This window comes from Anguilla rostrata, chromosome 13, assembly GCF_018555375.3.
Source record: "Anguilla rostrata isolate EN2019 chromosome 13, ASM1855537v3, whole genome shotgun sequence".
NCBI lineage: Eukaryota > Metazoa > Chordata > Actinopteri > Anguilliformes > Anguillidae > Anguilla > Anguilla rostrata.
Window position 1 is genome coordinate 15,613,871 of NC_057945.1, and position 23,719 is coordinate 15,637,589.

Consider the following 23,719-nt stretch of genomic DNA (forward strand, 5'->3'; position numbering starts at 1 on the left):
AGTTGTTTTTGTCCTCACGATCGAGATGGCTCTGTGCAAACCAGGTGTGTTCAACTGTGGCAGGATGCTCTTTGAATACGGTAGGGTCTGTCGCTTTAACAACAACACGTTCGTACCCATGTAGCACGTCTCATTAATTTGTCTGAGTGTACGAAGGGACAATGGAGCCTCTTCAAAACAACAGCTAGATAGCACTCCAAATTAACCTGTTTATACCTCCAGGGAATGAAAAGCGGTGTTTGCTAACACACCATATAGAGATTAACGTGTAACGGAGTCATAAACCCTGCTTAAAATAATGCTGGTAAGCTTATCGACAATGTGTAATCCTTACAAACTCGGTGTGGACTATATACTGCATTGAGGACTGTTTGTCAAATTGTATACAGTATGTTTCATTGGCATTTCAAATGTTTCATTGCATCTTTTTCCTTCAAATTTTTCTTTCACTTCAGATTGCAATACATGTTGCAAATATACAATGAGCTTATGGAGGTCTGGTTAGTCTATAACTCTGGTGCTCTTAAATGCTCCCCACTTAGAATCATTGTTTAGATGAAACCACTCCAATGTCTGAAAACCTATTTCAACCTGACCGCAATGCATTTGTCCTTAAAATTTAAATTTAAAACACATTCCTATGACTCAAAATTATTTTTCAATAGCCTCTTAAGCATTAAGTATAACCAACACCACTTCGAGTAGTCAGAACAATGGCTACACTCTAGCTGTGCTGTAATTTCATACTTTTTTGGTCAACACACATCGTAACAGCCTCTCACAAGCAATGCCTTGCCCACAGTTCTGCACCGTGGTTCTATTTTTTTATATCACTTGCTATGCATTACGACAATTCAAACTGCCCTCGCTGAGTCAGCAGTCAGAAATAACTGACTATCCATTCCCAAACAATGGACGATCGAAGATAAAAAAAAATAATGTCCCATTAAAAGCCTCTCCTCCTTGTCAAGCAAAATAACGTATTATGAATGGATTTCATCTCGGCCTGAATTATCACCAAGACCGTGCGGCAAAATAATTTATTAGTAATTTTTTTTTTAATGCTTGAGATCAATTGGCTTTCAGCACGAGCATTCATATATCGTCTTGTCCCCTGTAGTAACCCCTCTGCACCTCGACACTCCACACTCAAGCTTCAGCAGGGATGATCTAAAAACAAATGGAATGTCGCAATGGCGGAACTGTCAAGCGCGTCTTGCCGTTGCATGCGGCGTAAGCACACTACATCATCCCGTTTGGCGGAGAAGTGAGAAGAAACAAAAGAATGTTCTCTGACATTTTTTTGGCTGGACCGCAACAGCGGGGCCAGCCCTACAAGCGCGAATGTCTGTGAATGACTGACTGACTGAGTGATGAAGTTACACCATTGGTCGGCCGAGTTATGAAGTTACACCATTGGTCGGCCGGATCACGTGTGTTAGGTCCAGCCTTATACTAGGTTTTAACCTGGTCTTGTTTTTCATTAGCCGAGGCAAGGCGCTGAAGTGGCAGAATGCAGCTTGATGGACGATCCTTCCCCGCAATGTAAAATGGCAGTGTTTTAGCCGCCCACTCAGTTGCGGAGTGGGACGATGTCAAAACCCAGGACACCTATAAACGATCTCCCGACTGTGAACAGAATATATGCGTCTGTGCCTTAACCATTAAATCACAAAAGATCCCTTGTGCAGAGAATATGGGGCTGCATACAGTTAAATGCAAAAGTATTGGGACAGTCATGCCAAAATGATTGTTTTTCCTCCACTACTGAAATTAGTATTTCAAACCAAACAACGGCTAGGAGGCTAAATTCACGTGTCTGCATTTATTTCATGTGGTTTTTTAAACAGAAATTGAACAATATTACAATAATGGCATTCAATTAGCCAAGTTCAATGAGCATAAGTATTGGCACAAATGACCGTCAGCTGTTTCAGATTCCACACACCATATTACGCTAATTATTTATAATTGGATAGCTGTGAGTGTCAGGGCATTGGCTACATCCTTTGGAAGCATCTGTAGAGTCCACAAGTTTGATCTCTTGGATTGCTCTCACCACAATTCTTGACAGTTAACATAACAATTTCCTTAAAAAACTAAAAACAAACTGGCTACTGAAATTTACAAAGTACTTATATGTCTGCTAGTGAAATGACAGTTTGTTGGTCTGATTAATGCACAGGCTATAATTTCAGCTCTCTAATGACTCTTAAGAGTTGACTTTACAAACACTGCTTTCACTGTGAAAGTAATGTAGAATAATGGCAATAACCTATTATTTAACAGCCATCCCATAAATTAACAAGATTTCTACAGGGTTTTCCCTTCATAAAATGGTTTCTCATGGTTTGCAACATTGACTTTGTGTCATGGTTCCATATTTCGTTTGCTACTCGGCGTCGTGGTTTGTGCTAATCGACACCTTTTCGTGCTAATCGGCTACTCAGTATCCCTGTAGAGGAAACTGAGTGCTTATTCAGGGAACTGAGTGTGGTAATCTTCAGGACCACCTGAGGGCACTCCGTGATTGCTTTTGGTTATGACCGATTGTTTGCACCTGATTGAGAGAGCTTATATACGCTCATATGAGATCTGTTCTTCGCTTTAGTGTTTACTCACATTACACGAAAGCCGGTAACAGTGAAAAGCTCTCTTAGAGAAAAGTGTGGTAAGGAAAAAGGTATAGGATTTTGAATATAGCTTTTTGTTTTGACTAGTAGTAAGACTTTGGTCCCACTAGTCACTTAGCTTTATTCCTTATTTTCCTTAATACACCTTTTTGCCTTCCTCGTTAAGAGGCACCTTTTCTTTTGCTTTTCTCCAGACTGCAATGCAGTCTTTATTCAATTCTACTCACTCCTTACACATTAGTTCCATTCTCCTGCTGAGACATTTACTTTGTGTTGGGATATTCTCCCTTAGGAGTCGAGTCTTTTCTTTTCGTTATCCCCTCCTTAAGTCTCTTACTGAGATCTAGTGGTTTCCACTTCGGTGGTTAACTTAAAGAAACCCCCTTTTAAATTCACTGTAGTTGCGTGTGGTCATTAACACTTCCCCACCCTCACACTTTGTTGGCAGTCTTTTCACCGTTTTCACAGGACATTTCTTTACAGTGGTTTGAAAGCCCTGATTTTGATTCATATTATAACTGTGTCACCATTTATATTAAAAACTAATATTTTTTCCATTCACTCATTAATTATCAAATAAATTAAAAAGACAATTTGTTTCAAATATTACATAAAATTCTCCTTGCAAGAATTTCTGATTAGGCAGCTACATATGGAAAGGCTGACTTGGAAAGCAATTTCCTCACTTCAGTGGCAACACCTTCCCCGAGCACTACACCACTGAGCAGATTTAGTGTTGTTTTACAGAAACGGAAGGGTCCAAACAAACAGGGCTTCAGAACATTCTAGATTTAAAATGATTTAAACCAGAAAGGATAGGCCTAAAGGATAGGCCTCCTGTATGAGTGCACAACAGTGCAATATGCAACTTTCAACAAGTAACATATATAGTGTATGTCAGTCATTAATTATAAACATATAACTGTGTATCAATGATGGATTATAAAAGGAAAATATTTGCAGTATTGATTACTGACTCATAAGAGTCGGTTTTGAATGACTGTTCCAAAAGCACATTATAACTTGTTTTCTTAAAATGAACCTTTTAATGTAACCACAAATGAAATCTAAAAGTAAAATGTATTATTTTAGACATCATATATGCACTATATATTAGATACAATTATAGCTGGATGCAGATAATGGCATAGATAACACACAAAAATGGGTTTTGTGTCTAAAGTAACACACCAGCTAACTACATTAGTCTAACAGGAAAACTGTGTGTAGATGCCCTTCTGTTCTTTTGACAGAATGTACTGTGAGGAAAAGGCTATATTCTCAGAATGTAATTAAAGCTACAGTAATTAAACAGTGTCAATCAAAATACTGCATGAATCCTGAATGAGCCCATAAATGGCTGCCAAATGAAGAAGCGTATTAACCTCAGATGATTTCGAGGAGCACGCCAGTGTCACTCCATGAGCTCATTTTGAGGTTTTTAACAATGTAAAGACTCTCCAGATTTTAAACTGACTGAAAGCAAATGTGTCTGGTGGTAGCCAGCGCGCAATACTGAACAAACGTAGCATTAAGCAGCTATAGTAGTGCTTTATTAGCATTTTTCATCCTTGAAAACTAAAGCCGGTCAGTAACAGAAACGCTGATTTCTCTCATGTTCATCATGCCTCCACCTACCCTCTACAGCACATTGTCACCAGTCTCAGCCACAAGGCCTGTTACTGTAAGGTATGTGAAGTATCCAAACCCACTTGTTTCTTGTATTTAAGAAAACCACTGAAACAAAGATGTAACACAGTTAACCAGTTATTTAGCAGGTCTACAGTAAATATACCTGTTGCCATAACTACAATTGGCAACTGCTGCAAGCAGTATTCCAATTTTGTTCTCTTTGTAGCAAAGACTTAAACATACAGCACAAAAAAATATACCTCCAAATGGTTAAACAACAAAAAATGGGCAATGTGACTAACGGCCACCGTTTGAATTACATCTGAGGTTAATCTTCATGTTAAACACCTCAAGTCCCCTTTCTTCAATTTTCACTACAGACAAGTTGATACCATCTACATTATTGAATGTTGTACCAAAATAACAGGCTTAGATTTTATATAGATTGCGGATTTAGGTATTTGTATTCAGATTCATGCCATATTGAAAGCACAGAACAAACTAGTAAATACAAGTAGCTGGATTAATAGTGTGCGAAAAGGAAGAACAGTACATTCAACAGCTTACTCCGGATGTATCCATGCTAAAAGAGGGCCCAGCTGTACAGTGTGAAATTTATTATGGAGTGAATTGATATGTAATATGAAGGGAATAAAATACATTGGGTGTCCTGCCGAACTGTCTCGGACAAATTTCTTTTGGGAAATGAATTCAGTTCTCTGCCAATAGGAACATTGGGGGAAAAGGTTCACATTGATTTACATGTACCTTTTTCTGTTTCTTCATCTCCTAAATGTCACTGCATATATTTCATTGTTGTTTTTCCAGCAGTACCTGTCCATCAGAGACAATTGTCTTTTTTATTTAAGAAATGTAGCCTACATTTGTAAACAAATAAAGAAAACCTCATGTGTAATAAAACAAAATATTGCAATGTAAACTTGTCGCTTCAAATTAAGGATGAAGTAACATGTAATATAATGCAATATTGGTTAAGCAACACCAGCAGCCAGATTGAACCACTTGTCTCCTTGGGTCACAGGATTGCATTATTCATGATTGCATTGGAGCAATATGGATACTACTTAACCCTCTGAAGAGGGTTTTTTTTTTTTTTCAAAATTCAAAGTCATTGTTCTACAACTCCATTGCTTTTAATTAACAATAGTGATAGCCACATCAGTACTAGAACATTCAGTTAACATTCTAATCACATAAAAGGGTTAAACACAAATGAGCCCAAGATGGAATCTGCATTTCAAAATGAAAATGTATGTCACAGTACATTTAAACCACATGGTCATCTGCAATGCTGCCTCAAGGTGGCAGCATTACACTACGTGAGATGATATAGCCACTTTTAATAAATTACTGTTCTCACTGGACTCTGCAATACATTGGCAGCCAGTCCAATCTAAACAAGGTGTAAGTTCAAGATGAATCTAAATAATTCACTGCCTCCAATTCCGGCCTCTCACCCAGTGCATGCAGGGATAGGCTTCGGCACCCCCGGCAACGCTGTCCAGGATAAGCAGGTATAGATGGTAAATGGTAAATGGACTGCAGTTATATAGCGCTTTTATCCAAAGCGCTTTACAATTGATGCCTCTCATTCGCCAGAGCAGTTAGGAGTTAGGGGTTAGGTGTCTTGCTCAAGGACACTTCAACATGCCCAGGGCGGGGTTTGAACCGGCAACCCTCCGACTGCCAGACAATCGGTCTTACCTCCTGAGCTATGTCGCCCCTAGATAATGGATGTTCTCATTGAGCTCAATAAATAAAACCACAAAAGAAGAGTGGGCCTAAAATGATGTGATTAACCTGAAACATCATACACAGTATCCTCAGACATTGGCATATGGTATATATTGGTTATACTTCTGCATGGTATTAATATAATCAGGTTATTCTACTTGCAAGGAATTCATACCACAGGTTACATTCTATTTATTCTACTCTTGCTAGGTAACAGATATGCTATTCTACTCAGACTAGGTACTCAACATATTCTGCTTATTCTACTGAAACCAGATTTGTGACATATTTTCTGCTAGTTCTACAACTCAAGAAAAGCATTGATTATCAGCCCCATTGCTTTTCAGTACATAAGACAAAGGAGGAGGGAAAAATCTGAATACTTCCTATTCATGAGCTCATAAAACAGCAAGAAATAGACAAGCTAGTTTCCCTTCAGACGTACACTACAATGGTCATTTCACATTGGAATTAATTATTTAAAATGGCAGCATGTTTACTTAATCACAGGACTGTTGAGCTCCTGTTCCAGCACTTAGCTTGACAGAGGTTGACACAAAATATGAGTGCCACCAATGTCACTGAAACTAATCATTCTCCTAAGATCCCTGAAATCCCACTCGTGTATACTCCAATGCCCCATGTACTCATAAAAGACAGACATTTAGGACATGATTTTCTTGTCAGTGCTGGGGCCACTTCAATTCTTTAGAGACCACCGCAAACAAGTACACATGTAAAAACATTGTGGTCTATCACAAAAAGGCGCATAACTCCCGAATGGGTTCACAGATTTGCACAAGATTTTTTGGAAAGGTTAGTCATGAACCAAAGAAGAGGGAGTGTGCATGAATGCATGCGCGTGTGCGGTCGCAGCTACTGCGGATTCGCGCTTGTTCTTGTTGTTTCCATGTCAACCGCATGCCTGGAAGATGTCACTGCAAAGAGGAGAAAGGGGCCTGAATCAATAGCCTCCTGCTCAAGAATATCGAACATATTTCATATATTTTATCACTGTATTCAATTATTACAATCTTAAGTGGCTCTGACATGGGACACAGTCAATAATGATTTTAAAAGGATGTTTTTCAACTTTACAGTTTCTAGCCATTTCCTTTGCTAACTTATTGATGGTGGAATTACGGGATTAGTTACCTAGGTTTACAAGTCTTCCAGCTGACAATATACATCTGCAGAGTTTAAGTGTGCTTATCTGAGAATTACTGTCCAAAAGTGTCTATATAAAGAAGCATTAGTGTTTCTTTTGGTTTATCTCTCTTTTTATCCAGTCAACACTGAGACAAATATCCAAGAGTAGGAGCCTTTATATGACTTCAAGCATCGTTCTAATGCTCTCATCCTTCGAGAGCTCAAGCTAGTTACTGCTGTTGTATCTTGCATGTATTTCAGGGAACAAATTATTGCAATACATAACATTTTATGTTCTTTCATCTATTTCTTGCATTCAAGCTAATTCTGGTGACACGTATGACTAGGCTCAAATGGGTGTAGTAGTATATAATGTTACAGTGCAATTTGCGTGCAAGTTATTACAATATTATACCAAGTTTGCGAACTACACCATGTGAAAAACTAGTATGCCAATAGTACCTTAAGTACACTACACTATTTAACTAACCTATACGTAACGTAGCTATAATGAAAGTAAATACTTAAAGTTTATAGAATTAAAATTCTGTAACGTTAGCTAGTTAGCCAACGTTAGCTAACATCAACATGGTCTGTACTCATTTGGACAAGAACATTAACAGTTAATGATTAACTTGCCCATCTTTCTTATGGCTGTTGGACGTAGTCGTAAATCGGAAAAATCGTTTGTTGAATAGCGAGTTGCCACGAGTTCGCTACCCAGCTTGCCGACTTTTGTCAAGTTACTTGACATAGATAGCTATCTATCTAGTGAAACCTACTTTAAATGTAGTTAAGAGTTAATTCACAAGCTTTTTTTTTTTTTAACAAGTCAGTTTTATATTTCTTTCCCCTGCAAAGTCTGGCAGTAGAGGTGGTTGGCTTAGTAAATGGTAGTTTGTCACCAAGATATGCTGGCTGAACACAGATGACAGCATAGTAGCTAGCTGGCCAGTATATTACGCTCAAAATGGCGCCAAAGTTTTCAGTTAATCTAGCTATTGCAGGTCACAGCGTAGTCCATATAGCAAGCAGTTCACGATTCTGATATGTGCATGTAAATTAGGCCTATTACGTTTTAAAATTTTATTTTTTTTGCTTTTGTTATAACTAGTTTAAATATATAAACAGTATAGCCTAAAATGCAAGCAAAGTAACATCGGTTGGGAAGTATAAGGTTGTGCTATTTGGTATAACTTCGCTACCTTAAAACTGAGTTCGATTAGGAAGAAGAACACAATAGCTCCATCCATTTCAACCAAATCTGCAGTCCAATGACTGCTACATTTTTCAAATCAAACTTCCTGCAGAAACGTTCGATAATCCGTTGTATCAGCTCACAACAGACAACGTGCAGGTAGGCTAAGCGCTGTAATACTAGAACTAGGCTTAATGAATGTGTTATGATTGATTGAGGGTATTTTAGCTAGCTTACTGTCATGCTCTTTTGATATTTTTTATTTATTTATTTATTGTATAAAACAAACTATAAATGAATAGCTTGTTATAAAGCATTAATGCTTATGTGAACCATTGCAACGCTACATGTTTTGTTAGTCGTTCTTCTGCTTTTATATTTCCATCTTAAAACTAAAAGTTTAGTGCGATACGACCTGTTAGCTATCATAGCTATGTACTACACACTCCCATTGTGTAATTTAAAGGTCATTAAGCGCTTTTGCGGAGCTTGATCGAATCCTGTATCATAGCCGGCTGATTGCTGTTGCATGGAATGCAATCAGAATGCATGGTGACGGCGTAGGCCTGCCTAATTTACGACTGTCATATTTTAAATGTAATGTAGTTCTGAGATATTTCCACCAATGCTACATTATTTTAAACTAGATTTAGAGTTTAAGACGAAACTGAATTGGCATGCGATTGCACTTGCCATGTATAATGTGATTTGTATTAATGGGTCCTATGTGTACTGTATAATCGGAAGAAAAACACGTTTTCAGCTAACAAAAATGCCAAGGTACTCACACATACTAAGCACTGCTAATAAGTCATTAATTAAAACTTGCAAAATCAAGGCCTGGCATTGAAAGTACTGACATAAAAATTGGGCCAAGTTACAAAAGGCAATATTTTGCTATCTTAGCTCACACAAATTAAACAACCTGGCTGTATTCCAAGCAGTGCTACGCAATGTTTCCTAAATTATTTCAAGTAACTTGGCCGTGTTTTTTCATCTTACCATCTGAAGAGAATGTGGTCATTAAAATTTGTGTGACACCAGTGTCAAATGGCAATAATGTATAGTGGAAGTAATCAGCAATTCAGCTGTGTTACACCTGAAATGTTTTTAAATGACTACACACGACAGTTACACTATACATATGTTTGAACAATTGTCTGCATCCAGTGTTGTGTGTATGAAAAGAGCATCATGAGTAAAATGCATTATTATTATTGCTGTTAAGAACATTGTGTTCACAAATATTATTTTTAAAATTATTTTTCATTATAAAATAAACTATACTATTGTACTTATATGGCTAAACTTTATTTGACTCTCAAGCATACAGTACCGTGGCATACCTTTGGCCTATTGTTGGCTTTATCTTGTTGCTATGGCACAATGTCAGTTTTTGGTGGTGAAAGAATATTTTTATGAACTCGCAGATGGACGCTATTGTCCAGTGTGTCATTTGTGGTGTTGTAGTTACAGGTGAGACTGCAGGGAGGGGGTGCTTGTTAAATGGACAAACTACATGACAATGTTGACACTTAGAAACTGTATTTGGGGTAGTCGTCGTGTATCATCTAGGCCTACTATTAAATCTCGAACACAGAGAACACAGATTAATAGTTGGTTGCAAGAGCTCTGAATTTTTGAGTTGAGCAATCTCAGGATACCGGCATTCCCAGCCACTAGAGGGCTTGTGTCAAATCATACATTCTGACAGCTAATATGCCAAACTAAGATTGCATATTTGTTCAGAGAATCGAAAATTGTATGCAGACACAAAAAGGGGTAGGGAAATGTTTCTTTGTTAATTTCACTGCCCGTGATGACATGACTTACAAAGAAAATAAATAAAAGATATAAAGAAGATTCCTTTCATATACATAAATGTCTAGGTTGGGAAATTATATTTGGTAACTCCCATAACAACGTAACAGTATAATTTTGAAATTCTTATAATGTTGTAGTTTGTGTGTAAAATCATATTTGTTGGGTGTGGGTGCGAAAGCAACCAGTCCTGAAAGCTTTACAGATGGGGCATGCCACTTGAATAACTTGTAGTTGTGCAGTTTTCCTGACACTTCAATACGAAGATGACAAAATAGTGTCCTTAGATTTGGAAATATTTCAAGTTTTTATTTTTATTTTAAAAAATATATTATTTCAGTTTTACTGTATGTAGGCCTAATTGATTGGCCCAGACAGTTTTTGTGTGCGAAGAAGGATTTTTTTAATATATGAAAGTTTCTCAGGGAATGCCAGTTTCACAATGGCTGGTGTGCTGGCATCAATGGGTTTGTGATTTTAACTGCACTTAAAGTAAATCCAAAACTTTTTGTACAGTGACATTTGGTTTCTTAAAATGACATTTAATCTCAACTTTGTTTGAAAATCTTTCCTATAACGCATACGGCCTGAGACTGCCGCATTCGGTGGGAAAAGTTGCATAGCTTCCTGTTTCACAAGAACCACTTCAAAGCAGGAACTCAACAGGACTGAATTATTCTAGTGTATGGTGGGAACATGACAATAAGTTGTTCATGTCAGATCTCTTGAAAATTTCAAGCAGGATGTCAATACGTGATTTAACCTTTGTTTTGTCTAGCACGATATTTTCTGCTACGCCACATCCGTTCATTGAGACTCAAAGCAAAAACAAATTCCAGGCTCAAAGCAATAACAAATGTCAGTGTAACTGAAACTCTTCTCTTTCATAGTCAGACAGAATTGTAATATTTCTGCTATCTAAACCATGCCTCTGTGGTCTTTGGGAGTGAAGAGTTCGCATTTTTAACTTTAAGGAAAGATGTACTGGCGCAAAACAAACTGGTATATATATATATATATATATATATATATATAATATTGAAGCATAACATTGCTGGACAAGTTCCTTGGAGTTACTTAAAGTGTATGCATTGGTACCACTGCAACAGGCATTGTGGAGATGGCAAAATGGCTAAAAGTGTAAAATGTCCTTTATCACACACAGAACAGGCCAATAAAAAACAGAAAACAATTTTTTAAAAGCTGTATATTAATACATACCCCCCTCGCCCCCACCTCCATATTGTTTTATATGAGTTGTTGCCCACTAAATAGAACCTTTTGTCTCATATTTATCCAATAGAGAATGAATGAACTGAATTCAGCTGGATTGGACTCTGAAGTGAAGGGCCAGCAACATGAGGAGAAATGCGACGGCCTGAGGTCCAGCTTCCAGAAATTAGTGTCCTCAAAGCTGAGTGACGAGGCCCTGAGTGGCTACCGAAGGAAGCTGGAAACCCTGAAAAAGTGCTCCTTTTATGTCAAGATTACCTGCAAAGACCCGCCTCAGAGCGACCAGGGCTCCACCTTTTCTGTCCAGAATCTGATCGACCGTGGTAAGTTCCAGCAGCTGAAGAAATTTGGCAACGGCCAGGCAAAGATCCAGCTGTGCCTACTGGAGGAGCTCTTGGAGCAAGTCTCGAGAGAGAAGGACGAGGTCGTCGCCATCATAGACACCTACGATGAGGCCACTTTCACTCGGGAGCATGACGCCGTTCAGAAGAAGCTGGCCCAGGTTAACGCGGCCCTCCTGGACTTCAACTCGGCGCTCGATCCTGGGCCTCTGCACTTCAAGCACCGGCTCATCATGGAGCCGGCCAGCACCCTGGCTCTGCAGATCCAGCTGGACCTCGTCACCAGAATGCCGGTGTTTTTCGACCGGTCCACCTCGGTGGCGCTGACAAAGACCGTCCGGCTCTACTGGCACGTGGCGGGACCAGAGCGGTGCGAGGTTGGGGTGAAGTATGAGGTCCACTACAAGCTCTGCCCAGATGAAGCGGCGGACACTCCAGCATGCGAAGATGAGCATCAGCCAGAGGAGGAGCCGGGCATGTCCACCGGGGAAGTTTCCGGAGGACCTATCATTTCAGAAGAGGCCCACCAGCTGGTAATTATCACTTGCTCAAATAGCGTTAAGATCAACGGCTTGCTTCCAGACAGGAGCTATGAGTTTACTGTCAAAAGAGCCGATTCCTTCTGCTGGGTATATGGCTCATGGAGAGATACCATTGTCCTCAAGACTTTACCTCGTCCTGCGGGATCTACCAATCATAAAAAAAAGAGGTGGGTTTACTACTTCTAAATAAAAATTACATTTATAATAAAATAATAATGAACTGCATTTATATTAATTTTCATCTGTTTGAAGGACCTCTAAAATCATTGTATAGTGTAAGTGAGATTGAGATTGTAAAAACACACAATGAACCCAGAGTTTTTTTTTTTTTTTTTTCTTCCTTTGTAAAACTGGCATATATGTTTTCTGAGGAGAACCCCCCTATTGCATTACATGGAACGAAACATTTGATATTGCCTCCATGATAAATACATACAGTACTATTGAGAGGCCCAGAGTGTGTTTATTGATAAAACGAGTGGAGAAAAGTATTCGGTTTGGTCTTTTATGCATTTCAAATTATGCTGGTGAGGAACGTTGACTTGTCATCCTGGACGATTTAGCTCTATAGTTTCCCTGGGGTTGATTACGCAAGATGGTACAGCACTGTGAAGGAAGGCCACACACTCATTGTGTAAATTCATAAATACCCACGCATGCCAGGTCCCAATACTTACTAAGGCTTAGTCCTGGGTGAAAGATCAATCTTCATTGCTGACGTGAATGCTCCCATGTAGTAGAGTAAACATTTGTTTGAGCAGATAAACAGAGTACTTCCCTTTCCATTCCATTTATCTAGCGTTGTATTAGTGCAGCGGCATTTTTATTTTATTTTATTTGCTTTAAATTTTGTTTGTAGCACAAATGTGGCATAAGCAATCTGTCATTACATCACGCTTTGTCCAAATAAGCTTTTTGGATTCAAATCCACACCACAGCTGTCCTGCCTGTTTGCATTTTTGTTAGCTTCCATGGAAATACCCTTCTGAATTTACAACCCGTTGTTACTTACCTTATTACCTTCACACCCATTTTACAATCAACGTTTGCCCCTACCATAAATTCTTTGGTCAGATATTATCACACATTCAAATTCAGTCATCTAGATGCAGCAATAGTTTTTCTTTTCATTCTTTCAGAACATGAATTTCTAACATAATCTTGAACTTTTTTCAGAAACTGAAGAACACATGCTACTACAGACTTACTGAAGGAAAGTCACACTTATTTGGAGTTGTTTGTGAAAGTGTTCACTAAAAGAATGTGCTGGGCTCCCTCAACACCATTTACAGTTGAGCCCCTATATGTTGCCCAGCACCAGTTTCTAGACAGTCTTAGCTTCCATGATTCATGTTATAGTAAAATAGGGAGGTGACTGCAATCTTTACTAGTCATATACACCTACATGTAGGTGGTTTCAGAACTTGTTCAGAGTCATGAGTAACATTGGGTTAGGTATCTGGGAAATAGGCTTTTTCAAGAAACGTATCAGCATCCACCATTTCCTTCTAATTATTCCAGTTTCCTGTTTTCTACAGGTGCAGATTCCAATCTACCCTAATGCAAAATGAAAGTTCATTGTGAAGCTTATCTTGATCATTTTTTATGATCATCAATCATAAAGTCTGCATGAGGTGTTGTTTTGAACTGTAGATATGAAAAATAGTAGGCTATACCGATAACAAGTATAATGGGGACATTTTCTCATTTAAAGAATGTACTGCAATAGCCCCCTGTCCCCAGAAAATTTCTTATTTGTGTTCTTTCATTAACTGGAAATCTTATGTGCTTTGTATATTACACATTTTAGCACATTCACTTCCATAGACAATAAAGGGACAGCTGATTCAGTTGCATTCAGCTGTATTGTGGAGTCATTGATCACAATGGTCCATTCTTGCCAAATCAGTTATTTCCTTGTACTTACCATGGACATAGGTGGAGCATTCTGCAATGGGAGTGGCTGCAGGACTTCAGAACAGAGTGACAGGTCATGTAATACACATGCTTAGGAAACAGCTGCCTAGGGCAACTTACATATCAACACAAGTACCCAGCTTCCTGACCGTAAAACACTGCGCTTACAAACCAGATAGGAGTTTATTTTTGGTACATGTTCAATAAGCTGTCCATTATGGCATGTGCATAGTGTATAAAAGCCGCTGTTACAGATTAATCATTGGCTTTCATAAGTCCTCTCACTCTCTCACTGAAGTTTTGCAAACTTGTCTGAACAAAGGTCACCTGCTTAAGCACTGAGATCTTTTAGCACACCACCTGGCCTCGACAGTTTGTTTACTAAAAGATACTGAAGCTTGCTTAAGTGTCTTTGATGCGATACCGCAACACATTACATTGATATGGAGCAAAAAACATGTCATGATATAGGCATGCCTCTGGGGCATACAGCAAAGTAGTCTTAGAAATGCCAAAGCTGTAGTTTATTGATGATTTAGCACAGGTTTAACACAAGTTCCACATCACGTAAACATGTCATGCTATATGTACAGTTGACTTGAATAAATACTGGTATGTTAGTGGATGGAACAATGATGTTACAGTCAGTGTTGGGCAGTAGCGTCGCTACAAGTAGCGGCGGTACTAGTTTAACTACATTTCTCAGTAGCGTGGTGTTTTCTGAATCAAATAGCTTTTCAGTAGTGAAGCTCTTTTATTGATCAAGTAGTGTGGTAGCGTCCACACAAGCTACATTTCCCCAAGCATTTCTGAAGCTCAAGCACAGCGGCGCTTTCTGCTATGGAAGGTCATTTGAGCTAATAACGAAACGTTCTTCCATACTTGCTGTGGTCTGAAATAAAACTGCTAAGGATCAGTAAATGACGCCACCGCCATACACGGACCTTTATGTGTAGCCGACAGAAGCACTTCTGTATGACGGTGACATCACGTACCAGTCCTTGGGCTGATGCCTGGAATACAGACACATGCGAGCTTGAGTTTACTTGATGGAAAGATAGGTATGTAGCTAGGTAAGTTGTTTATTAGGGGTCCAAGCAGCGAAGCTGGTGGAACCCTATTGTATCTGTTAGAATTATTATTATTTTTCGCCGCTAAAAGTGTCTGAGGCTCAGCAACCATTAGTCCTAGAGCAACCAAATTTGGTAGGTGGATTCCTATGGCCCCCACTACTCAGGCACTACAAATCACCTATGCCGGCCAGATAGTGGTGCTATAACAAAGGGTCATACTTTAAAAGGCCATAACTCCCATACCATAAGTCAGATCAACACAAAACTTAATCGACCGATGCATCTGAATGTGCTCTACAACTTTGCTGTTGGGACCACCTATGTCCGCGATATTGTTTGCTCGCCACTTTTTTATTAGTTGCAGTGCGGAAGAGCTGTAGCTCAGCATCTAAAGTGTTGCGACATATAGTAAACTCCTTTACGGCAAGCAGCAAGAAGACATCCATGGCGACGCAATTAAGTTATCCGACACCGTCGGGTCTAGTTTTTATCAGTGAGAGGAGGGTCTGAACTTCATAATGGACAATATTATCTATCTGGACATTCATAAAAATATTCTTTCACCACTCAAAAATCGTATTCCGTCATAGCAACAAGATAAACCCGACAATAGCCCTAAGATACGCTAATTCGGCAGTGAAAACGCTACTCACTGAATAACGAAATAAACGAGACAAAGTTTTCAGAAATTATACCATGTCATTCTACAGTCAATATCTGGGACTAAATATTGAATAAATATACAACCTTCCCATTGGTTTTATGCGTAGAGATGTCCCTTTTGAGACTGAGTGGTCATATTGTCTTGGACAATCCGTTTGTGAAATACACGTGCATTTGTGATGCCTGGGTACCTTCCAAAATAGCTGTGTGTAATACCACACCTGTTGTTTACGGCGTTGTCACCCTTTTTAGTACAGTCTGTTTTGATTGACAATTAATTTATTCAGTAGGTGAGAGTATAAGAGCTAAAACTAGAATAGAGACTAGAGAACCATAACCGTAACTATATATATATATATATACTATTTGCTGAGGATACACGGTTCAATTATGTTAATATTAGGTGGAAGTCAGGTGGATATTGCTATGGTAGTAAGGTACATGATTGTCCATGGATGTTAGAATTAAGTGTGCATTGATACTTGAATTAGACAATATACTAAATTGTAGAATTTTATTTATTTTGTAGAGGATCCACCCAACTAAAATGGCCTCCTTGGAATTAAGTTGGTTCAATTAAAAAAAATAAATAAATAAATAGCTTTGATGTAGTAAACTACATTTGCCTTGTTGCTGTAGCTTAGCTTGCTACATTTCTCTGGGGGGTAGCTTCAGTGTAGTGAAGCTTCATTTAATGTAGAGTAACTGGTAGCTTAGCTCACTACGCTTTCCAAGTAGCTTGCCCAACACTGGGTACAATGATGAACATTCTGTTTACTGCCAGGAAAGCTGTTTGAACAATCGACTATCCATTTAGAAATACATTAAGTGTCTAGATCTGTCTAAATCAATATGGTAACACAATGACTACAATATGTAATTTTTATTAATCAGAGTATTATCTGAGATCCACAGATCTTTCATGTACAGTCAGAGGCTGGCATTAATTTTTACTCTTTCTTTTACACGAATGCATGTACAGTCTGGGATCTGATGGGAGGTTTGGACCAGGCAAAATGTGTTAAGGGATTTTCTCAGCGGCCTGTGAATGTATCAGTTGGTTGAGATATGCCCTGCCTGGGAGTGAGGAAAGCCCAGTGAGCTTTTGGGAACAAAATACCAGCTGATATTTTCAATTGTGATACTTCAGTGTCCAAAAAGACATGTGGACAGAAGCACATCTTTCTTTACCTAATGAGCAGTGTTGAAATTACTATGAAACCTTTCCTTTATATCTAGAACAGTAATCATTTTAAATTCACGTATCAGAGCCTGCCTTTATGATAACCTAATATTTGACAATAATATTAAAATATTAAAAATTAGCTCATATTGTAATTAATCAGTGTAAGTATATGGCACTTTTTTTTTTTTTTAATAAATTTGTTTTGTGAAACTAAATATTAGTTGTTTTGATTTAAGTGTTCCTTTAATATGCAAAATGAATTTCACTTACTGTACTGAAAGAGAACCTACACTGTAAAATTGTTACAGTAACTGGTTGCCAGTAAATTACAGTTAATTAATTTACAGTGGTATTACTGTCATGTGAAACACAGTAACCACTACTGTAACTACAAAAAGAGTATAACACTAATGGCTCATTGTAAAACACAAGACTACTGTAAAATCTGCGTAACAACCAAGGACCTAACAAGGCTCAAACTGAGGTCTCCCAGGTGAAAGGCAGCCATGCTAACCACTGCGCTAGAGACAAATTCAGGTAGGTGGTTTGGTAGGAAAGTTTCTTCTGGACTTTCTGTCCGGTCCAATAGCTTGATATGGGCCTTTGAGAAACACTTCTTCAGTCAGTTTTTCAGTTTTCTTTCTTTTTTTTTTTTTTTTTTTTGGTCGGTTTTTCGCAGTTCACCAACATTTGCTATGAATGGTTTCACAGTACAACCAATGGTATTGTGTCCCATGCAGAGACTGTAAAAATATGGACAAAGCTACTGTGACGTCACCCATTGACACTCCGAGGGTCTCTAAAACACGTTTTGAAGCTCAATGGCAGACGCAGCCATGTTGTTGATTTGGAGCCAAAACCATAGAGTTAAGCGGTCTTGTGATTTTTACAATGTGATTTACAGTCCGGTGCGGAAAAGCCCATCAACCTGAACGAACTTGAGGCTGGCTGACTGTCTGCCGTTATGTTTTAAAATATATGCCATGTATACAAAGTAGTTGCCCATAATGCATTGCCATTCACAGTAGTAAACCGTAAAATTATTTCACTTTATACAACGGCTTGCTGAATACTCGATTCTGTCCAAAGCCAAGGGTGTGCATTATTTCTCAGTAAAGGGACACATCAGGCCTTTTAACAGTTATAAACTCAACGTGCTACAAAATTCAGCATTCTAAAGCAGTTAAAACAGCAACATTATTCTTTCGATTTTCAATTGTTGTTACGTCCCGTCCCCTTTTCAGTGTCCAATTTCGCAATTGATGGCAACGTTGAATCATGGTTCTAGTTGCTGGCTTCATTTAGGAATGCCAACAATCCGGCAAAATACGGAATCGTCCCTTATTTTGACAGTAGAATAGGCATTCCATATTTAAGTCATGGCTACGGGGCGCATTTTCATCCGTATCTTTGTAAACGATCACATTTGTAGTAACCGCTGTTATGAATACAGTTCAATAGTTAGCTAGCTAGCTAGCTATCTGGGATAACAAGCATGCTGTGAGATCATTCTGACCTAAAACCCAGAATTTTAATATTGGCTAGGTGACAGGTGACGGCGAAACTATCATAAAGTTAACTGGCATTCAAACCCGGTTTCAGAGTGTCTTGGAAAAACGAATGTCTACACTGCGAGACCGCAACATTTTAAAAAGCAAGACAGAGCTAGGAAGATAAATTTGATTGAGTTATGGTTTCATGTGGTTTTCTTAAATAATGTAATGACAAAAATGACCAACATTGATGCTAATTGTAGGCTATGGTATGAAACGAGAAGGAACTATTTCTCGATGGAATCGTTGTTTTCGTAGAATTAACGACCAGAGGTTTTTGCTTAACAACGGTGCAAATAGAACTAGCCTACCAACTAGAGTTTTGCTTGACAACGGTAAAATAATATGCCCAAACGGCCGCGGAAGAATATTTCACTTTCAGCCGATTAAGTCGATAAAAATCAATAAATATTAAAGTCACCATATATAGTTATTGTTGGCAACCCGTTGTATAAGTGGAATAAACCCCTCCGGGCTGTCCCGTTATTGGAAAATAATGTACTTCGGTGCTGGTTAAGCGACCCTCGGCTTCGCCTCGGGCGCATCACCACCCCAGTAGTAGCATACATTATTTTCCAATAACGGGACAGCACGTCATGGTTTATTCCTTAGCCTACGTATCATATACTGCCCAATATAATGTTAAACACTGTGCCATTTACAAAAATTGCTTACCGTGTAGAATTCTCCTCTGAAAATGGAAACTGCCTTGCAAGTGTTTGGGTGGACATTATAAGCATTTAAAACCGGCTTTGGTGATGTCATCTGTTTGGCACATCCATCCACCCCTTGGGTTTAATATCAATCACTGCTAGGTTTTGGGAAATTTGTTCAGAAATCACAAATTTTAGGAAATATTTTGCCCGGATTGCATAATCCACACTGAACGTTTTACAGTTAATGTCACATTAAGCATGTCAGGATTATAACCACCATAAGAAAAATATGATTTACTTTTTCTAGGCCATAAAAAAGTCAAACTGATAAGTATTTATTTGTACAAGGAATTCAGTGGCATATGAATGAAACAATAGCAAAAATTAGATGTCTTTCAATAGCATTTTCTCTTATAAATCAGACTGGTGTGCCAAATGATGTACATGAATGTTTTAATAGTCAGAAATTGCCTAATAAATTTATGACTATGTCAACACTTATACAGAAATACACCCTCATCAAAGAGCTAACATGCACTTCACCAACTAAATTTATTTTAGAAAATAGAAATAAGCATTTATATTACAAAGGCCTGAAGACAGCAGAAGCTTAAGCCAGCAGAGACAACTGAAAAAGGACATTTTTCCTTTTAACAAACAACTGACAGGCAAACAATTTCCAAGCACTTATTAAATGTGTAGCTACTTAAGTAGGCATCCTTGTGTGCTGACTTTGAAAGTAACTTCATTTCAATACTATGGTTACTCAATACATATCAATAACAAGCATGGGCTAATACAAGTGCTAATTCCCTTTTTCATTTTTGAGTCCTTCAATAGAATACAAAAAATATTGTACAAACATACATGGGCAAACAATGTGACAAAGCAAACAGTTGTTTTTACAAAATCATTACTGCAATTTTACATCAAGTAGCAATCTACCATTATACACAGAGATTGGGATGGCAGGTATGCCATCCCGCCAAGTTACGCTATACTTAACTATGGTTCACTTATATCATAGTTCCTCTGGAATCCATCGGGATGAAGTCAGGCTCGTTTGGTTTACGGTAGATAATTACACCAGCCATGTGTACAACAGACCTCCTTGCTCGTTTACTGATCTCATGAAAGCGCAGAAGGAAGTCGTCGTTGCCCACTAAATAAATTAGCGGGTTGATGGCGCTGTTCATGCACGCCAGACCTCGGCTTACTTGGTAGGCGATGTAAATGTCTTTAAATCTTTCATCACATGTTCCCTCGTTTTTTAGTATCCGTGTCTTGAGATTAAGGTTTCTCAAAACGTGGTAAGGGATGAAACAAACGGAAAACAACACAACGAGCATAACTACGAGTTTCTGACACCGCTGCTTCAACAATGCATTGACGTTCGCTTTTGAGGCCAGAACCACAGCTACGTGTCCGTAACACCCCAAGATGATGAGCAAGGGAACGCAAAATCCGGTGAATGTCCAACCAACGCTGTATGGGAGGTAATCCGTGATTAGGTAGTCGGCAGTGGTGTCATAACATTTTTCGGAAGAATTCCCCGAAGTCTTGTCAAAGAACATGTCTGGAAGGATTTGAATGATAACTAAGAGCCAGACAATTATACTTATTACCATGGAATGTCGAGTGTTAATTCGTCCCATAACTTTCAGAGGATGAACAATCCCCAGGTATCTGTAAATGCTAATGCAAGTGAGGAACCCGATGCTGCAGTACAGGTTCAGATTGAATAAAAATCTGGTTACCTTGCAAAACGAACGTCCAAAAATCCATTTGCCCTTCGCCGCGTAATAAACAACCAGGAACGGCAGCGTGAATACATACAGCAGGTCGGCAACTCCCAGGTTTAATATAAAAATGTTTATGCTCCCAAGTTTCCTCCAGCTCCGACACACAGACTTTAAACCAAAATAATTTCCAAATAAACCAATTATGAACACCAGAACGTACACCGTTGGCAAGAATATATGCGTAAATTTCGTGTCTATCTTTCCACAGTTGGTGTTGTTCATTGTGGTCGTCCCAGAAAAGGTTTAATGTTTTTCTTCATTTATGGAGCCGTCAGCTAAATGCGTTTAGGCATTACTTCTACTGCTACAGGAAAAAGTCCGTTGGCAATTGCCAGGTATTCGTCAAGACTGTAGCACGACCAACGCCTAACTTCCATGATTAATCTATGAAGCGCTTGCTGATGAAAATGAAATCACAGTGAATATGCTACGCCCACATCCACAACTTAGAGTGCAGGACCACAGACAGTAAAATATGTTAATTAAATTCTTGCCGAGTACATGTGAGTCCAACCGGGATCATTCGTACACTGTAAGATTTGATTCAACACTGAACATTTTACTGTGTGAGGAAAAGTTACATGTCAAAATCAACAGCTTAACATTTCATATCGGGGTAGTTAAGTTAGCACTGAACATCAGTCTCATAATTGCTAACGGCTGACAACCCACATCCTGTCACTGTTCATTTATGAGCATAGCCTACTTACGGGAGTGAAATAAGTCAATACTTAAACTCGAGTTACAGGATCTGGTCGGATTTCCCAGAAATGCTAACGTAGAGGTCACACCTTAATGCAAAACCGTCGACTGAATTATTGCTCTTTTTCACCTGGTAAAATTCAGTCTAACAGTTCCCCTTCAAGTGACTGTATTTGTGATATTTATGTTTTTAGGAAGAAATACATTGACAATTTGATATTTTATAAGAACAAATTTTTCTTAGGGAAAAATGTCTTTCTTGCGGCAGGTCATTGATATTTTATTGAATCAACAATGGAAAATATCAGCTATCAGTACGAAAATTGCATATGCTTAAGCATACATTTCATATAAATTGTAAATGTATATTAGGCATATTATTTGTTTATCTAAGCAATATATAATACAATACACTTTATGTGGATATGTAAGCATTTGGAGAGTGACACAATTTTGGCTCCAGCACAGTGGATTTGAAATATAACAATGAATATGAGGTTAAAGTGCAGAATGTCACCTTTAATTGGATGGTATCTCCATTCATATCGGGTGAACCATAGGAATTGCAGTCCTTTTTATGGGACCATAATTCCTATGAGGATCATACCCTCAAAGTAGGGTTCACAGGCTGTGTGTGTCTGGCATGATTGCAAATGTATATACATGTGTATATATATATATATATGTGTATATATATATATATATATATATATATATATATATATACACACACACACACACACACACAGTCTGTAACGCTAGCAGACACCGGGGAAAAAAAACAGTACGCCGCTCACACACAAGTGAGTTCAAGAGCGAGCCTGTTGCGTTAGCTCCGCATACCCTCTCTGGCGGACCAACCACTGATGGGTGATGGAAAATGCGTCACTAACTATGCGCCGCTTGTGATTTTTTCCCGGGAATGTCGCCACAGACACCCAGTTCTTTAATCATAAATTATTATAATAATAATAATATTAATTAATATAATAGGTAACACAATGGTGATTGAGCCTAATTCAGCGATAGATAGTGACTTAACAGACATTTATTTTAATGAAAATCTTTGAGATTATTACTTTAAGTACCTTGCTCAAGGGTACAATGGCAGTGTCTCTCTAAAACATATTAAGTCATTAAAACGTAGGCGTGGGTGTTCAGATTGAAGAAAAAGATTTTTAACTATAATAGTGTAGGAACTTTATGAGGAACTTATTTGGAAACATTATCTTCCATGTAAGTTGGATTGAAAATTAACTGTGCATTTCGAGGTGTTCACTCTTTACAAGGCACTAGTGAATACACTGTAATTCAAAGTTTTTTTCCTATTTGGTTTTTGTTTTTCTTTTACGGTACAGGCATACATGGATGATGTAGTCCAGGGGTGGCCAACTCCGGTCCTGGGGAGCCGCACGGTCTGCGGGTTTTTGTTTTGACCTTAAATACAACAACCACTTACACAAAATAAACCAGGTGAGATGAGTTAACTATGTAATCAACTGCTTTAATTGATCAATTAAGTGCCGAGTAAAAACAAAAGCCAGCAGACCCTGCGGCTCTCCAGGACCGGAGTTGGCCACCCCTGGACTACATCAGCCATGTATGCCTGTACCGTAAAAGAAAAACAAAAACCAAATAGAAAGCTTGGTTATAATTTTTCACCTTTTCTCATCTTTAAAAAAAATCGTTGTAAACATTGAACATGAGTAAAGCTTAAAAACAACAAAACTAGGATGGATCATTTTAATGGTTATTGGTGCACTGTGTTAACTTGTTTTCACTGCTTAAACAGTATTATTTCCTCGCTGGCAGTGTGTATTCAGCTACACAGGAACAATAATAATGCATGTTGAGGTCAAAAGG

General features: G+C 38.5%; 2 protein-coding genes across 3 annotated transcripts; one reads left to right on the forward strand and one right to left on the reverse strand.

Annotated features, from left to right (window-relative positions):
• Window positions 1–7,996: 7,996 nt before the first annotated feature.
• Window positions 7,997–17,289, forward strand: LOC135237774 (fibronectin type III domain-containing protein 11-like). Of its 2 annotated transcripts, none has more exons than XM_064305197.1 (3): window positions 7,997–8,526; window positions 11,492–12,471; window positions 16,940–17,289. In XM_064305197.1, the coding sequence occupies exons 2-3, from the start codon at window positions 11,495–11,497 to the stop codon at window positions 16,980–16,982; spliced, it is 1,020 nt and encodes a 339-aa protein (XP_064161267.1). In that variant the 5' UTR covers window positions 7,997–8,526; window positions 11,492–11,494; the 3' UTR covers window positions 16,983–17,289. The 2 variants fall into 2 exon arrangements, with proteins under 2 accessions (XP_064161267.1, XP_064161268.1); XM_064305198.1 differs by having other exon boundaries at window positions 11,492–12,295.
• Window positions 17,290–19,665: 2,376 nt separating this feature from the next.
• si:dkey-78k11.9 (P2Y purinoceptor 1) lies at window positions 19,666–21,760 on the reverse strand. The gene has a single exon (XM_064305199.1). It carries the CDS (start codon window positions 21,374–21,376, stop codon window positions 20,369–20,371), a length of 1,008 nt encoding a protein of 335 aa, XP_064161269.1. The 5' UTR covers window positions 21,377–21,760; the 3' UTR covers window positions 19,666–20,368.
• Window positions 21,761–23,719: the final 1,959 nt, after the last annotated feature.

Coding starts and splice junctions, on each gene's coding strand:
- LOC135237774 (XM_064305197.1), top strand. CDS start 11,495: ATGAATGAACTGAATTCAGCTGGATTGGACTCTGAAGTGAAGGGCCAG. Junction 12,472..16,939: donor ACCAATCATAAAAAAAAGAG/GTGGGTTTACTA, acceptor ATGCATGTACAG/TCTGGGATCTGATGGGAGGT.
- si:dkey-78k11.9 (XM_064305199.1), bottom strand. CDS start 21,376: ATGAACAACACCAACTGTGGAAAGATAGACACGAAATTTACGCATATA.